The sequence below is a fragment of the Condylura cristata genome, unplaced genomic scaffold (genome assembly GCF_000260355.1).
Source record: "Condylura cristata isolate star-nosed mole 26May11 unplaced genomic scaffold, ConCri1.0 scaffold00032, whole genome shotgun sequence".
Classification (NCBI taxonomy): Eukaryota; Metazoa; Chordata; class Mammalia; order Eulipotyphla; family Talpidae; genus Condylura; species Condylura cristata.
In genome coordinates, this window is record NW_004567133.1 from 3,028,073 (window position 1) to 3,046,367 (window position 18,295).

Here is an 18,295-nt window from a genome sequence, read left to right on the forward strand (position 1 = left end):
CCTCCCACCTGCCCGCATCCGCCCCCTCTTGGTTCTGGTCCCACTTGTTCCTGGGCCTGTCTGCTCGAGGACCCCTGTCCTCCTTGCACTCGGTCGGTCGCGAGAAGGGCCGTGCCCATGCCGACCCGCGGGCTCCAGCCCCGCCCCGACTCCTCCTCGAGGCCCGCCCTCCCCCGCTTCCGGCTCACGCCGCGGTCGGGCCCACAGCCATCCTGCTGGCACACCTGAAGCTGAGCCCCGCGGAGCTGCGGCAGGTGCTCATGAGCATGGAGCCCCGGCGCCTGGAGCCCGCGCACCTGGCGCAGCTGCTGCTCTTCGCGCCCGACGCCGACGAGGAGCAGCGCTACCAGGCCTTCCGCGAGGCGCCCGGCCGCCTCAGCGAGCCAGACCAGTTCGTCCTGCAGGTGCCGCAGTGTGACCCCCGCCCGGGCAGGGGCTGCTGTCTGGCCTCCATCGGGGCTGTCGCTGTGTCCGGGGGCTGAGGGGTTCTGCTGTCCCACCGCCACCGCGCTCACGCCTTTGAGTACAGTTTTTTTTTTTTAAAGATTTATTTATTTATCCATATAGAACTGGGGTACAGGCCAGAGAGGTGGAGGGTGAGAGGATTCACCAGAGACAGAGTGGAGTGCAGAACAGGCAGATGGACGAAGTACACTGCTGAGGGGAGCAGCTGGCGGGTCAGGAGAGGTCTGCCATGCCATGTGGATCTCCTCCAGGGCAGATGGGAATCGAACTCATGCAGAAGTGGCTCAAGCTTCTCGGTGCAGTGCTTTAACCCGCTGAGCCACCAGGGAGGGCCCTGAGTACAGTTTTACTTAACCTTTGACACCTGCTCCCGCCTGGACCGAGGCAGATGGGATGAGGGTACCCCCTGAAGTGTTCATTCTTTTGTAAGAAACTCCAGGCAGCCAGAGGACCCCCTCCCTCTGCCAGGGCTGCAGTGGGGCAGTGGGCTTCCTGGGATGGGGCTGAAGAGCAGATGCAGGCTGGCTCTGTCTTCCCGCTAGATGCTGTCGGTCCCTGAATACAAGACCCGCCTGCGCAGCCTTCACTTCCGAGCCACCCTACCAGAGAAGACAGAAGAGATCAGAGGTAGCCTGGAGTGCTTGCGCCAGGCGTCCCTGGAGCTCAAGAACAGCCGGAAACTTGCCAAGATCCTGGAGGTGAGCACACCCCTTCCCTGGTCACTCCACCTGCCCCACTGCTGTGGGGCTTCCAGCCCTGAAGGCCCATCCTCATGGCAACCAGGGGCTAGGGGAGGCGGAGGGCCTGGACAGGACACTCACCCACCTTCCTCTCCAGTTTGTGTTGGCCATGGGCAACTATCTCAACGACGGACAGCCCAAAACCAACAAGACCACAGGCTTCAAGATCAACTTCTTGACAGAGGTGAGGGGCCAGTGAACAGTAATTGATTAGCTTGCATCAGCCAGACATCGCCTCACCTGTAGGGGAGGGGAGGAAGCAGCATGATGGGGGCCGGGGTGGGGAGAGCTGGCTGCCTGCCTGCCCAGATGTGAGGCAGCAAAGGCTGTACATGGTGCATGCGGGGTGGAGGGCTCGGCACTACCACCACTGTCATGCCAGTCTTACCCCTTCAAGATATGGCATCAGAGAAAGGACAGCTCACATGTCCATGCTCCCCCAGTGTTTCTGGAACTTTTCTCCAGGTTGCCTTTTGTTGTTCCTAAAGAAGAGAAAGAAAAATCCCATTTGTACTATGAAAGATCGAGAGTATCTGAGGCTTAAATGGGTCACTGACAGCTCCAAAAAGTGTAAGAGGGAAAATCTGAGTGATGTTTCTCACCCCCTGGAGTCAGAGATGCTTGGGCTATTGTTGCTAGAGAAAAACTCACAAGGACAGAACAGCCAGGAAGCGCAGGCAGTGGGCCTGCTTCCTGGGGCCTCGAGCATCTGGGCCTGGGAACTCCCAAACTCGTGGGAGGCCGCGGCATCCCAGAGCTTCACAGCAAATGTGGAAGGCCCGGAATCGATGCCAAGAAGCAGGGTCCAGGCGATAAGGACTCTAACGGGGCCCTTGAAGAGGTCTGTGTTGGCTTCACTTGCAGCTGAACTCCACCAAGACCGTGGACGGGAAGTCCACCTTCCTGCACATCCTCGCCAAATCGCTAAGCCAGCACTTCCCAGAGCTTCTGGGCTTTGCTCAGGACCTGCCCACAGTGCCCCTGGCTGCCAAAGGTAGGCTGGGTGGGCACGTAGGGAGGCAGAGACTGCTGTGCTGGCGGGGAGGGCAGCCCCACAAGACTTTTGTGCCCTCTCCTACAGTGAACCAGCGGGCCCTGAGCAGTGACCTGGCTGACCTCCATGGCACCATCAGTGAGATACAGGCTGCCTGCCAGAGCATGAACCCTTCCAGTGAGGACAAGTTTGCTGTGGTCATGGCGGTATCCTCTGAGCAGTCAGACCCAGCACTGGTGGTCGGGTGGTGCTGTTGATGTTCCAATGGCCACTGCAGACCCGTGCCATAGGGTCTGGGCAGGGGATGCTTTGGTTGCTAGAGGAGGTTCTAGCTTGGGTGATTTAGCTTAATGACCCATTTAGCATAATAGGCCAGGTCTAAGTACATATGCCAAGTCTGTGTAACTGAGGATGAGCTCTTTTGATTGTTCTAGAGCTACTGCCTGGCCCCACCTGTCCTTTTACAGTAGAGCTTGGACAGTCGTCTCAAGACACAAGGAGAGGCCTGTCAGGACCAGGCCAGCCGAAGCAGGCAGGAAGGGAAGTTTCCCACTGCACGCAGAGAGGGACAAATGCTAAGGTAGAGGCCTAGAGCTGGCCGAGTAGCTGGGCTACCCTGAAGGAGTGGGTGGGAAGAGCAGAGCCCAGGGAAGAGAGCAAGTGAAGGTCTGAGGCTGTGCTGGAAGCTGCAGCTTTCCTGACAGACTTGGAGGACAGTGGTGGGAGGGCTAGAGCCTCTCAGCCAGGCTGGATCCAGCTGAACACAGGGCCTGGGGGCAACAGAGTCTGGGGTCACTGCCCAGGGACTTGGGGCACCTGGCAGGCTGGCAGTGTCCTTAACAGAGCCCCATCAGGCCTTTCTGGAGACAGCACAGCCAGCGCTGAGGGCGCTCGACGGGCTGCAGCGGGATGCCATGGAGGAGCTGGGCAAAGCGCTGGCCTTCTTCGGCGAAGATTCCAAAGCCACCACCTCCGAGGCCTTCTTTGGCATCTTTGCAGAATTTATGAGCAAGTTTGAGGTGAGCCACGGTGGGAGGCCCGAGGGACCCCCTCAGGTGAGGTGGGGCCAGAGGGAAAAGGGGGGTTGGGAAAGTGTCCTAGTGAGTGACCTCCCCACACACTGGGGTGGAGATCATAGGTCTCTGCCCTGGTTTTTGGATGGAAGCAGGCCAGTTTGAGGGGCTCCAGGGGCCACTGGCCAGCCCTCCCTCATGCTGCTACCCTTCCAGAGAGCACTCAGCGACCTGCAGGCCAGCGAGAGCACTCGCAGTTCCGGAATGGTTTCGCCCCTGGCCTGGTGATGGCAGTGGCCACATACCCTCTGTGGTCTGAGCGCCTGGATGGACACTGACGCTGGAGGCTGCACCCCAGAGAGGCTGCAGTCCCAATGCTGCCAAGGTCCTGGGGGCCCCACTCCCAACCCTTCATGCTAATGCTCCCAGCTGGGACCTAGACTCCATCCCTCCCAGCCCACTGCCTGCCCTTCATAATCCTGGAGCATCCTTGTATGGACTGGGTCACCCCCAAGTTTTCAGCTACCTCAGCTGTCCAACTCAGCTGCCCACAGAGGTACAGGGTTCAAAGGGGCCACCCTCTCTGGGGCCGAATGTTGGGGGATGGGCAGGGGGAGATGTGCTGAGTCCCCAGGGGAGCAGGAACTGTGGCCACTCTCCTGACCCTCGCTCAGCCTCACTCCAGGTCCCCTCCTGGTCCAGTACTGGTATATGCACCCTTGGGAGGTTTCGGTTGGGGAAGGGGGACTATGACCACTTCTAGTACTTGGATTAAGAAGTGGCTGCCACCCTGGGCACAGATCTGCAGAGCACACCTGTCCAGGCAGGAGAACACTGACCATCCTTTCTGAGCCCAGAGGGTGCTCTCGGAGCACAGACCTTGTGGACCCGGACCCTGTGAGAGGACACACACCTTTGAGCACACCACGCCTGCCCCAAGAACATTATAAGGCCTGAGGTCCTGCCTGAACCTGGGAGCATGCCCTCCTGGCCTGGGTCTGGGAGCTGGACATTATCTGCAGCCCAGAATGGGGGGAATGGTATTGAGTTAGGAAGACCCTCTGTGTCAGACTGTAGAATCAAGGTGTTTATCTACCTAATTAGCTTAATTCCAGGCTAGAAGTGCTCATTTTGAAGTGTGGAATCAGAATGGGGTGGGGGCCCTCAAAATAGAGACGGAGAGAGAATCCAGAGGTGTTTAGTGGTAGATGAGCAGGATTTGATGACTGATCCCCTACCCAGAGTAGGTATCATGTCCCGGGATCAGTCATATGAGCAAAGCAGGCTTTGGGGCAGATGGCACAGTTTAGGACTTACTAAAGATCCCAGAGGTCATCGTATGTGTGTGTCTAGAACCCTTGGTGTTGAGGAGGGGGTCCCTGGATACCAGCAGCAGGGGGCTGTTGGCAGGGAGGATTTGTTAGCTGGTTTCATCCTTCTGTGCTGCAAATGGCAAATCCTGCTTCAAGCAACTTTCCGCTACCTCTTCCCTTAACTTTTTTTCCAGAAAAGATGGGCTATAAACCTATCTCTGAGACTCTTTTTCTCCTATTGGGATCTCATGACTTATGTAGGTCCTGGGCAGGATTTGGGGCCCAGTTAGTTCTCAGTCTCCCTGCGTTGAGGCCTTGCGTGTCCTTTCTTTGTTCCCCATTGGTCACCAGCTCACAAAAAGGCTGAGCCAAAATGTACAATTCCAGGGGTGGGGGCTAGTGACATTCAAGGCCTTTAGCAACCCAAGCTGGATCATTTCCATAAGTTCCCAAAGCCTGTGTCTTTGAAAAATATTATAGAAGTTCTGTTAAAATAAATCCCCATGTGAGATCCATATAAGTTATAGACTCCCCCAGGCTATGAGTCGGAGCAACTCCCCAGCCCCAGGGAGCCCACTTGGTGTTTTCCAGCAAATTAGAAGAATATGTTCTGTCCAGTTTCATGCCAGTAGGCACAGGCTGGCAAGTCAAGCACTAGCTAGGTTTTCTCCCTAAAAGGCCTTGTGTTGGTTTTCTGTTGGCCATTCCATGCTTTGTCATAAACTGTCCCAAAACTCAGTGGCTTAAAATGGCAGCCACTTAGTGCTCCTTGAATTGTTGGGTCTCCTGGGCAGTTCTGACCGAGTTGGACCTAGTAGACTCACTTGTGTTTTCACAGTTGTCTGGGAGGCTCCAGGCAGCTTTGCTGATCACACAGAGTGCTCTCCCATGACTGGGACCGTGGCTTCCTGTGGCCTCTCATCTGCCAGCCTCATGGCCAGAATGTTCACATGGTGGGGGTATGGGGGTGGGAGGTGGCAGGGATTCGAGGTACAAGCAGAGGTACAGAAGATGCTCAGGCACAGGAGCCTGAGCTCAGAACTGGCATACCCGCTCATCTGCCACATTCTGTTGTCAAAGCAAGCGACCAGGCAGCCCAGCCCAAAGTCTGAGGGTGGGGAAACAGGCTCCAGTCTTGATGAGAGATGTGGTACAATATATTACAGAGGCTGTGGATTCAGGGGAGGGTGGAGAAATAGGGCTGTTTTGCAACCAATCTACAATATGCTCCCTTGGCCAGCAACCTGGTGCAGACCCCAGGCTCTTTAAGATCTCAGTGACCCTGGTTCTGCCTGGATCTCCCACAACTCTGTTTCCCATCCCCATGTGCCATTCAGGTGGCATGCTCCTCGCTCTCCTACCCCATCACTCTGGGAGTGGCCTGACCTCCAGACACACTTCTTCCAAGGGGCAGCAGGGAAAGCTCTGTCTTTCCCTTGGAAATTTTTCCTCCCCTACTACCAGACTCTGGAGCAGGCTCTTATTCAGACTCTGCTGAATAGGGATGGTCTCCTATCTCCAGCTGGGTGGCAGAGAATAAAATCAGGATTCAGAACTGTTAGGAAAGGAAGGCTCCCTGTCTTCTGGGTGAATTTCTGAGTATCTCATGGGTAGATGCCTAGAGGGAACTTCCAGAACAGTCGTGTGGGAAGTACTGCCTGGTATAAAGTCAATACGGGTGAGAAGAGGGATCACTCCACAGAGCTCGTTGTCCCTGGATCCAGCCATGCCTGAAGCAGATACCTGGACTTGCCAGCCTCTGAGCCGACAAACTCACCCTCCATTTGTAATATTTTAAAATTTTATTGTTTTTGGTTAGGTGGGGTTGTGTCACATGCAATGCTAAGAGGGTTGACCAGTATATCCAGCAACACATGGTTATTCGTGTTCAGTCTTCATATTCTCAGTGAGCTTTCTTTATTCATAAATGCATTCACCAGTACTTTTCATCTGCCTACTACGTGCCATGCACGATGTTGGGTGCCAACGTCACACGGGTCATCCTTGCTTAGTTTGGTTTCCTAGAGCTTCATTTCATAGTGGTTCTACACCTGAGTCAGGACAAAGCCCTATTCCTCCATACACACTCCATCCCTCACCAAATGACAAGGTGTGAATGCAAGCACTAAGCCCCAGAAATGTATTTGTCTCTCAGTAATAACAAATTAACAGCCTACTTACACAGCACTTTTCCTGGTAACAATCGTGAATGTTTACTAGGTCCCAATGGCCCATTGTTATTACAAATTCCATTTCATTTGACTTTTCACATCAACCCTCAGAGGTGGGTTTTGTTATCTCTTTTTTGCAAATAAAATTCTGGAACTCAGGAAGGTTATATGACTGGATGAAGAAGTTAGGTCTCTCTAAATCCAAAGCTCATCCTCTGAGTGGACATATCTTTTTGGTCTTGCTTAACATGTTTTTCATTGTTCCTGTATCAGCACGCCAAGACTGGGATTTCAACATAAAGCCCTGGCTTCTTTTCTCACCGCCTCCTGTCTCTCCCTGTTTGAGTCTGCTCAGATCACTAGAGCAGAAAATGGCAGGCTGAGTGACTTAGGCAACAGGGATGAATTCTCACTGCCTGGGGGCAGGAAATCTGAGATCTGGGTGTTGGCAGCCCTCGTTTCCCCTGAGGCTTGTCTTGCAGAAGGCATCTTCTTGTGTGTTCTCACATGGTCTTTTCTGTGCGTGCATCCTTGGTGTCTTAATAAGGACCATAACACTCAGATATCATAGTCTGATTTCCAGAAGGCTTCAAAGGTCTCTAGAGTGGATTGATGCTTCAGGGAAAAAGACACAGGCATGTCCACGATTCATTGACCACAAGTCACTCTCCTGGGCCTCTCCCTGCCCCCCTACACCTCTGTAGTCCTCCAGAAACAGCCTAGATGCCAGACCAGTGTCCCCACTCCTCCCTTTGAGCCCAACTCTCAGAGCTCACTGCTTACCCTCACACTGCGGTCTGCCTTCCTCCCATCGCCCCTCAGAACATGCTGTCACCCCACAGGAAGCCATGGAGAGCGCTTGTCCACCTTATCTGAGTTGAACTTTAATCAGCTCAACACTTTATTTACCCTCCTTTGGCAAATTCTCGCACACCCTGGCTTCAGCTTCCAGGTGGCTGCTTGCTGATAATCCTGTGACTTCCCACTGATCCAGCTCCTTCTTGCCTTTGCACACAGTGAGCACTCAGTAATTGCCCATTAAATCAGACCAAACAACATCAAGATTGGGGGCTACCACGGTTGAGCACCAAAGTACTCAAGAAAATGACTGCTTCCTCACAGTTTGGTGTTGTGTCTCTGAAGTCCTAAAACAGGGTTGCAAAAGAAAAGCAGAAGCCAGATGAGATGCAAATCTATGAAATGTGTGCAGGAGTTAAAAAAGCAAAGACAAGTCCAAGGATGAATGGTAACCAGGGGAGAGACAACGGGGGTGGGCGTAGGGCCGAGGGAGTGGGAGCCCTGGCTGCAAGGGCCGCTTCATTCTCCTCCAGGCAATAGCCTTCCATGGGGGAAAGCAAGTCCTGTGTTGCCCAGTTTTTAGGCTTCTCAAGGTAGAAAGTAGAAATGCAGACTTATTTAAAAGATTCTGATGAAATGCTGGCAGTCAGTTGAAAGCTTAAGAGTCTGAATTATGAGCCAAAGAGCACAGGCTGGAGCCCAGTGGTGAGTTTGCAATCCCTGAGACAAACACATGCCTGAAGATGTGCTCATGCTCCCCTGTGGTGAAGTGGGGTACCCCACAACAAGAGATATGATTGGCTATTCATTTTAGCAAGTGAACTATGTTTGGGACTAGTTGGCAGTTCAGTTTCGGGGTGAGAAGACACTACTGACCTTATATTGAAGATGCTCTTTGCTTTGGGAAATTCACCCAGGTGGGACATTAAGACCCAGGAAGGTCAAACTCGCTCAGTGTTCTGGGGGAGACCTGTGAGCTCATCGTGGAGCCAAGGGGTGAGGGTCTGTTGAGTTGTGCAGATTAACAGCATCGTTATCTAGATAGTGTCATGGAAGGTGGTGTTTTCTCTAAAGATATCTTGACTGAATTCCCATGTAGTGATTGTGTGTCTTGGGGCCAAGTGGACTTAGTGTGGGAGTTTCAGAAAACTCCCCATTGTCAAGCCTCCAGGGGTAGGCAAGACGGGAAGGTGCACGGAAGTTATCACCTCTCGATCCTGGGGACACCCCACTAATCTGAGATGATCTGGTCAAGAACTCCAGGGAGAGAAATGAAGACCCTGAAGAGGGAAAAAGTACACTGGAACATCCACCAATGGGTAGATGGGAAGGTGTGTTGGCAGGACTTGTAGGTTAGGAGCAAATTGCTTCAGGGAATGCAAACAACTTGAGGTGGGGGGTGGTTTGCATCAGAGAATCTGGGCTGTGGTGTCAGGATGCTAGCAACAAGAGTTGCAGCATATGGCTACCTCCCTCAGGGAGCCCCAGAAACCCCTTGAGGAGGGGACCCCTTGAAGGAAGACCTCTCCCTGCCAGCCTGAACTGTAACAGCCTTAGAATCATTGTGACTAGAGCATTAGATAAAGTGATTGTGTCCTTCAATTTGGTGAAATAGATGCTCCAGTTACTAGGAAATTGACCCCAGAGACTTAATCAGAAATGCATAGACATTGAGGCACAAGGTTGCTCATTATGGAGTTAATCAGAAGCAACAAGAATATGCTGGAATACTGTGTCCAACAGAAGGGATGGGTGAAGCAGATGAACAGTCATGTTGGAATATTGAAATATTGAGGCATTCTTAAGGCGATGGCAGAATGTGTATGCTATAACAAGTGAATAAAAATGCAAAATTGGATGTCATAAGATGACCTTGTGTTAAGTGAGACTTCTTGAATCCTTGAGGAGAGAATAAGAAGAATCATGTTCAACAGAACTGTAGTCTTGATGTCTGTGTGTGATATCACTCGGAACTGAAGAATGTGGACAATGGAGGATATACTGATGCTAAACTTCTATTAATCATCTTTTGGGTTTTTCTCCTGATGAAATATAAGTTATATTAGTAGCCATCCTGGAAAAAAGTGAGTCTTGGGCTCTGAAATAGGGACTCAGCCAGTTTTGGTCTGAACTAAAGATGATCATTCTTTCCGGCCTGAATTCTGAGGCTTGAAGCTACCTGGGGTGTTTTCAGCAGAAGTGAGTGAACCCTGCCACATGGGGTGTGGCAATGGCACTCTTGGTTGTGTGTGAAAGCCCGACCCACCGCCGCTCTCCCTGACAAACCCAATGGACACTTGGCAGACATCTTCCATAACGTGTCTGCCCCCACTGGGCTAGTTTACTGGATGTTGTGTGGGCCCCCTTTAAGCCAGGCTAATCAATGAGGCTCTCCTGAGAAGATTTAAAGCACATACTAGACTCTCTACAGCTGCTTTCTGGAAAAGAAGAGGTGAAAACTTGCTGGGTGGCCTGCAGAGAAAGACCCGAAGTGCACCCCACTTAAATCCTCCTAAGTGTCAGTTATGTCACGAACAGAAAATTGTCCTCAGATTGTCAAGGGTCTTTCAGTAATTGATCCTGACCAGTAAAGGAATCTGTAGAAAGTTGTTCTGAAGTCTTCAATGAACAGCATATTATCAAAAGTGTGTGTGTGTGCGTGTTGAGGCATCTACACACATTTGTATCCATGTCTATACCCACATAGGAAGTAATTCCTAGTTTTTCTGAAGACATCATGAACAGGGTACATGGTATAGAAATAAATCTCAGGTAAAACCTCATCCATTCAGAGATTTACATTTTCACAGTAAACTCAGATGCAGAAAGAAGCACGATTCCTTCTCACTGTCTTACACAGCAGACAGAAATGTATACAGAAAGTTTTGGTAATGCATTTTTAAAACTGAAACTTGCTCTCACAAACTCTAGAAAACAGTGAAAAGAAGTGACTAATATCTGGTGTGATCATGTCAATTGGAGCCAACACGCTGTCATTTTATTGGTAAAAATAATAGCTCACAAAGCCTACTCATACCAAAAGATATACTATACTTAAAAAAAGAGATGGAAAGAGAACAGTCTTTTCCAAATATTTGGATAAATTCAGTGTTTAACTTTGTATTGCCCTGTTAGGTCATTTTATGCCTTTGTGTCTCAGGTAGATAAGTGATCATGCGCTCTGAAGCTTTGTCATTCATGGGAAAAGAAGGAGTTAGTGACAGTGCCACAGGTACTTTGCTGAACCGCACAGATCTGTTCTGGATACACATTTTGTTCTGTATATACATTTTGCAGAAATTGCCAACACATCACTGTACAAATCAGTTTGTATGGAACTGCTTGCCAGTAAGTGCTTGCCAACAACCAGGAGGTCCAAAAATAGGGGATTGGTGAAATACATAATGGGTTCCTGGATCACTGTGAGTTTTGAGACAAGTTTTCTGGTAGGTACCATCTTTTTCTTTTAATTATTTATTTATGCATACAAGAACTGGGGTGTAGGTCAGAATTGCTGGGGCGCGGGGACCAGAACAGGCAGAGCTACTGAAACACTGCTGAGAGGAGCAGTGAGCAAGACAGAAAGGTCTGCTGTGCCATGTGGGTCAGCTCCCTGGCCCGGGATCAAACTCTAACCCCTGCACCACCAGGGAGGCCCAGGTGCCATCTTTTTCAAAAGGACTTTGGCGACACAAGAGGCAGTAGCCTATTTACAAGGGAATGCTTCAGTCCAGTGAGAAAACACACAAGCCATGACTAAACACTTCTCTAGGAGATGTGGGCAACTGTATGAAATCGAGTTGCCAAACAACAATGACCCATTAGACCTTTTTTTTTTTAAAGCATTTTTTCAAAGATGTATTTATTTATGTATACAGAACTGGGGTACATGCCAGAGGTGCAAGGGCAGTAAGAGGATTCACCAGAGACAGAGTGGGGAGCAGAACAGGCAGACTGATGAAGTACACTGCTGAGGAGAGCAGCAGGTGTTATAGGAGAGGTCTGCTGTGCCATGTGGGTCACCTCCCTGGCCGGGGATTGAACTCAAGCTGAAGCTGCACTTTAACCTGTTACAGCACCAAGGAGGGCCCCACTAGATCTTTGAAATGTTCAGGAGCCATGCGAGTAGGTCTCCCCGAATTGTATTGTGGATGGGTGGGACAAGTAAGGTAGGCACTGGCTGTGGCCCTATTAATGTTCCTCCACTGTGTTGACCCAGCAATGCTATAATTTTCTCACTAGACCAATGACTTAACACATGGACAGTGGGTAGTCTTCAGCAGGATTGGGTTATTTTTTTTTATTAAAAAGTTTATTTTTACATCATTTTGCACATTTTTTTTTTTCATCTCAATTGTAATCCCCACAGGATTGGGTTATTTTTGACCCCATCTAGAGATTTTTCTTGTCATACCAACAGTTATTAAATCTCCAATGTTGGTTTTCTCTTCCTGGGGTCAATTGTAGGGCTGCTTTGATCTATCCTAAGTTATCAATTGGAGAAGTGTCCCTCTGAGCCATGATTCAGGTTTGGTTGCTGTTGGTTTCTTTAGGAACAGCATGCCTGGTGGAAATATCAGCAGGGCGATTTCCTTTAGATTCTAGAGAGTAAACTTCAGAATGTCCTGGAGTCTTAATAATAGGTAAGACAGCAGGTAGAAATACAGCCTCCAACAGTCCCTGATCGTAAGGGGCATTTTGAATATTGTCTCCACTGGAAGTAGGGAAGCCATGTTGTTTCCACAATATTCTGAAATTATGAGCCATTCTGGAAGCTTATTTACCATGAGTAAACATTGGCAGTTTTGTGCTTGACTAGGCCCTCCAGAGTGCATATAAGTCAGCTGTTGGGCTGTAGTTGCGAAAGACAGAGGTGTGGCTTCAGTTACAAAAGGTGTTGCTATTGCATTTCCTGCACAACATCTACCATTTTTACCTTTCAAATGTGAGTTGTCAGGACCTGTGAGATGTCATCTTCACCCAAAGGAGCTTCCTGCAGATCATCAAAAGTGTTCAGATCATCACAAGTGTTCAGATCATCACAAGTGTTCAGATTGCATCTCAGTGAGAGGCAATCCCAAGGAGCTTCACTGGTTGCAGTAAGAAGGAATGTTGTTAGTTAAGCTTATAGTGTAGCAAAAGGTTTTCATAGGCAGTAAGGCAGAGTACTAAACTGTTGAGTGATGAGAATTCAGAACTCCTATAGCATGAGGGACCAAAATGGGGAAGAGAGGATCCACAGGGATTTCTTCTGTGGTCCTATAGGAGCAGCAGCAGCAGGCAGGGTCTCCTGTGCCAATATTGACAGTGAGATGGCAGTGTCTATGGGCGAACACCCCAAGAGCACGCCCTTCCTTCTATATGCAAAAGGGAAGAGGGAATCTAACCATTGGCATGTCCAAAGGCAAGTTGGAAAACACTCCTTTAAATCTGTGAAGACTTCCTACTTAATAGGGTATTGTATTGATTAACTCTGGGGAGAGTTGTTACAGTATCTATTTCAGACTTGATGGAGGGTGTATTATGAATTTTGCCAACATCTATAGGAGAATTCACCCATAAGCAGGATAATATTTGACTCAATGGGGACAGATGATCAGGTTTCAGCATCAACTGAAGCACCATTCTGAGATATGGCCGATAAAGGATGTTCAAGGCTCAATTCATTCATTTGGTTGACATCTTGATAATTACTGTCCACCTGTAGAGTTCTTTCTTCCTTTTGGAGAATGATATCCAGCATGATATTTTTCTAATAAGTCTTAACCCAGTAAGTGATGAGGGGTCGAGAAACCAGGAGAAAAGGATGGGCCCTAACAACAGGCAGTAAGTTTGTTAAGGGGAAGGATGTCCTAAAGGAACTCTGCAGAGTCTTGTGGACTCCACCCCCTACTCCAGCTTTCTGGACCCTATTCCCTACTCCAGTGATTGGAAACTACAACTCCCAGCAATACCAGGGAGAGAACTGCGAGGACCCAAGGGCAGAGCTAGCAGGAATGAATTCTGGGACATTTGGGGGATTAATAGGGCACTATTGAGGCTCGCGCTCTCTGGCTCGGAAACGGCTCTCCTGACCAGGTGACTGTGTGTTCAGTCAGCCTAGCCGTAAGGTATTCCACTTACGTTGTATCCCACTCTCTTTCCCTGGGTTGTTTCCTATTCCTTTCCCCTTTTGTAAATAAACCCATTATTGACCCATTTGTGTGTGTACCTGCAGTGTAACTGAGTTGTGAGCGCCCTGGTGAGGCCCCACAGACAGGCGGCCCAGTCCACTCTGGGCTACCCTGTAACAAGTTCATGGAACAGCAACTTTTTTCAAAAGAGAAAATCCCTCTCCAATTTACAGCTGTGAGTTAAGCATTAGTACAATGCTCTAGTGTCAAAACAAAGAGGTTCATTCCCAATCTGGAGATTTGTGTCTCTCAACTGATTAAGAGGGAGAGCTGGGGGAGCCCCTTGGCGTGCCTGAAAGCTCTGTTTGGGGACTGAAACTATGGAAGGGCTGGTTGTGTAGCAATAGCCCTCATGGTTCCTGGTCCTTTGAAGATGCGGGGGACTCCAGCTGAGCTGTATCAGTCTGGACTACTCCAGGGTTTGATGGCCAATCCCAACACAGCCAGGTTTGGTTTAAAGGGAAAAAAACACAAGAGTTTTGGACACGCAGGTCGGCCTTGAACCTGGCCCATACCACTCAGGCACAGCAGGGTTTGTGTGGCCAGCTTCCACAGGACTCTGCAGGATTGAGGGGGTGCGGTGTGCCAGGGTTTTGGGTTTCAATCTCAGCTGATTTTGAAAACGAATCAGGTCTGAGTTCCCAGCGTCACCAATTAGGTTCAAGTTTGTACTAGCACCAACTGAGTCTTGGAAACAGCTGGTTTAGAAAATGGACCAATCAGGTTTGAAAAGCGAGTACCCTGAAGGGGGATAGAAGCAGAGACTTGACTCGGTTTGAGGGTTATAGGAGAGCAGCTGCTTGGGAGGCGTGGAGGTGGCTTCAAATAAAAGTCTTGACTCAGTTTGAAGAACTTAGTCAGTTTGAAAGAGGCTGCCTGGAAAGGCTTGCATCAGTTGAGAGGTTTGACTCAGCTTGGTAGAAGCTTCAGGAGGAGACTAGGCCTCAGTTTCAGGAGGAGACAGACTTCAACTCCAGGCAAGACACTGCTGTGGTGTGGCCTCAGCAGTGCCCCTATGACCATCCCAGCGGCCACAGCCTGGTCCAGTTCCTGGCTCTCAGCAGAGGGAGATGAAGGATCTCTGCAATCTGTCTCTTAGGTGGTTAGTTGAGCTGATTTCCTAGATCAACTAGATCTGAAGTAGACATGGTTTCTCACTGTCTAACTTTCCCCCTTAAACTTAAAACAGTCTCGGATTAGTCCACTAGTAAACAGAATTGAAGGCCACCCTTATTGACCTACCATCAAGGATAGACCTGAATTTTTCTTGAAAACAATGTGAAGTCTATTATAACAATCATGAACAGGCTCGGTAAACTTTAGTATACAAGCTTGAATTTTTTTTTAAAGATTATTTATTCTGGCCCTCCCTGGTGGCGCAGCGGGTTAAAGCACAGCACTGAGAAGCTAAAGCCGCTTCCGCATGAGTTCGATCCCCGCCTGCCCCGGAGGTGACCACACGGCGTGGCAGACCTCTCCTGACCCGCCCGCTGCTCCCCTCAGCAGTGTACTTGGTCCATCTGCCTGTTCTGCTCCCCACTCTGTCTCTGGTGAAGCCTCTCGCCGCCCCTGAGCCTCTGGCCTGTACCCCAGTTCTGTATGAACAAATAAATAAATCTTAAAAAAAAAAAAAAAGATTATTTACGCTTACAGAACTGGGGTACAGGCCAGAGCTGTGAAGGGTAAGAGGATTCACCAGAGACAGCGGGGAGCAGAACAGGTAGATCAATGAAGTACACTGCTGAGGGGAGCAGCGGGCAGGTCAGGAGAGGTCTGCTGCGCCATGTGGGTCAGATGCCTGCCCAGGAATCCAACTCGTGCTGCAGTGGCTTCAGAGAGGTTCATATTGTGGTGCTTTAACCTGTTTAGCCACCAGGGAGAGCCCTACAAAATTGAGTTTTAATCTAGTCCATAAGTTTATGAAAAGTTACATGAATAGTTTGGTAAAATTTATTAGTTTCATAGCTCATTGTCAAAAGTTTGAGATTTGTTTATCTAAATCCTTTCCAGGATTTTCCCATCTGTCAGTTTCATCCAATATTTGTTTGACTGTCACCAACAAACATGAGAATTAATTGAAATAATTCAGAAAAAACAGACTGCCTCATCAGATTGAACTAGTCAGCAAATCGTGAGGGTAATCAATTACTTCAGGGAACTCCTTAACTATGGCTTGCAATTTGACCTTAGTTCAAAGGATATAAGGAATCTGAGGTTTGCCTACCTGCTCAGAAGGCTTAACTTTATTTTTTAAAAAGATTTATTTTATTTATTCATACAAGAACTGGGGTGTGGACCAGTAGTATGGGGGGTGCGAGGGTTCACCAGAGACAGAGTGGGGAGCAGAAGAGGCAGATTAAAGTACACTGCCAAGGAGAACAGACGAGACAGGAGAGGTCTGCTGCGCCATGTGGGTCAGCTCCCTGGCCCAGGATCAAACTCGTGCTGCAGTGGCTGCTGAGATTTAACCCCTTACACCACCAGGGAGGCCCAGAAGGTGTAACTTTATAAAGGCAGGTGTTCAGTAGGAGCCTCAGCAAAAATGGTTAATTTAGCAAAAGTTGACTGTCAGGCTGAGGCTCTGGAAGGAGATAGGGAGTCCAGAAGAGGGGGGCAAAGATGCCTCTGGGGGTGGGGCCTGAGCATACTTTGCAGTCTCCGGTCCAAAGCTGAGGAAAGAGGCACAGAAGGGACAGGGGAAGATGGTAACAGAGGTGGCACACAAAGAAGGTGGTGGGGCAAGAAGAGAGAAACTTTAGAAGCCATTTTATTTTCCTTTAATAGTCTGTTTGTGTCTGTTAATTTTAGAATCTTAGTTTGCAAAGAGGCACTTAAAGACTCTTGGTAACATTTGGGGCCTCCATATTATCAATCAAAAGAAGCTTTAAATTCTCAGTTTTAGAATCTTGGTTGTTCAGTTTTAAGAAAAGCAATCTGGGGGATGCAAAAGTTCACCATAAAGGCCTCTGGAGTTCTCAGTTATGGTTAGTTCACTCGGTCTACTTAGGAATCTGCATGTAGAAATTCCTAGAAGCCGACGCAGTAAGTTGACAGAGATTCTTGAAAGAGGAGCCTCCTCTTCAAGTTGCTGAAGTTATCCTGAGGACACTTAGCTAACAGAAGTCCCATTGTCATCTATTATTATTTATTAGTTACTTACCAAGAATTTCCCAAACAGCCTGTTCCTTTATGGGTGATTCCATCTCCAGAAGGAAATTGGGTCAAGGCCAAACTTGAGTCCTTATAACACTGTGAACCTGAGCCCTCGTATACAAATGCACCGCGTTTAATGGAATAACCTGTTCTCAGAAAATCAGGTCAAGGTGCAAACCAAGAGCAATGCCATAGGCATCCCTTTCTCAGAACTATTAGGCGAGTGCAACATTTACAACTGGCAGGACCCCAGTCTGTAGAAACTGCTCCTAGTGGATCAGAGCGAAGCCCAACACCACTCCGTTAAGAGTCACTTAAATTCACAAAATCTTCCTCAAGCTAATACAAGTCCACAGGACAGCCCCAACCCTTAGAGGGCTAGCTCTGTGCCACAGTAAGGACTCCTTCCAGATAATCACAGGTTTAGGCGAACAGTAAGCCATTAAAGAAATCAGGTCCAAATTTAGGGGGGAAATGCCCCTAAAAACTCCAGGGTCAGTTAGAAGACAGCAAGCCCAGTTTGGCTCCATGGGCACCCACACCTGGTTGTCCACCACCCACAGAGTGGTCAGTTTCTCTGGATCCCTGTATGGGCAACCACATATAAATAAAATAAAATAAAGAAAACCAACCAGCTGTTCCAATAATAAAATGGGCTAATTCAGAAACAAACAGCAGAAAGAGGACAGATTGAAAAGCGAATTCCTGGTGAGAACCATGTACCTCACAGTCTTGGAGTCCCCAAATATACGAACAGCCCCAATGTAATCTCTGCAGACTGTCCTCTAAGTTCTGCTCGAGGGGTAAACAGCACCAATTCCCGTGGGAGAGGCAAGGTATGCTGAGTCCTGTAATTGATTTAAACATGTGAGGGTGCTCATTCTGGTTCCTGACTCCATTTAAACATTTAATACGGTTTCTGGGACATACAGTGTAAATAGACACCTAAATAGCTCCAATTAATCCAGAACAGCAGGTTATACATATTTTCTCTATGGTTAGTGTCAAAGCTTCCTCTTTGTTCTTGATGTAATTGACATCATGTTATGTACATTCTAACCACATCTACACAGCAAGCTTATGCTATCTACATGCTGAGAACATGTGATCGGCATATGCCAGACAGTTTGAATGCTCATAGTGTGCTTCAAGCTTGAGAAGCGTGTCATAGTCCTGGGGGCAGGCGGTCAGCACAGTGACGGACATGTGGGCCATTCTGTGTCTGGGAGGGAGAAAGGGAGGGAAAGAGGAAGGAAGGGGCTTGTTGCCTGGCCTTTGGGTTCTGGTCATCCACATTCTGCATCGGCCTCAGCTACCGAGAGCCCTGTCACCTAAGGCCACAACTTTCATAGTCTGAGGTGAAGTGTAAAAGTCTGGCCATTCAGAAAGAGAAAGAAAAATACCGGATGGTTTCACTCATAGCAGGAGTATAATGGACCAGGCGAGAAAATAACAAAAATAATGAACAACCATAG

General features: G+C 49.0%; 1 protein-coding gene across 1 annotated transcript in view; it reads left to right on the forward strand.

The window, feature by feature from the left end:
- Positions 1-9,362, forward strand: part of GRID2IP (glutamate receptor, ionotropic, delta 2 (Grid2) interacting protein) — a 36,611-nt gene extending 27,249 nt beyond the window's left edge. Inside the window, exons 16-22 of the mRNA XM_012731634.1 lie at positions 208-404; positions 1,008-1,163; positions 1,303-1,389; positions 2,070-2,199; positions 2,287-2,405; positions 3,054-3,218; positions 3,429-9,362. Of these exons, the coding sequence (XP_012587088.1) occupies positions 208-404; positions 1,008-1,163; positions 1,303-1,389; positions 2,070-2,199; positions 2,287-2,405; positions 3,054-3,218; positions 3,429-3,500 (926 nt within the window). The 3' untranslated portion in view covers positions 3,501-9,362. The remainder of the gene's footprint in view (positions 1-207; positions 405-1,007; positions 1,164-1,302; positions 1,390-2,069; positions 2,200-2,286; positions 2,406-3,053; positions 3,219-3,428) is intronic.
- Positions 9,363-18,295: the final 8,933 nt, after the last annotated feature.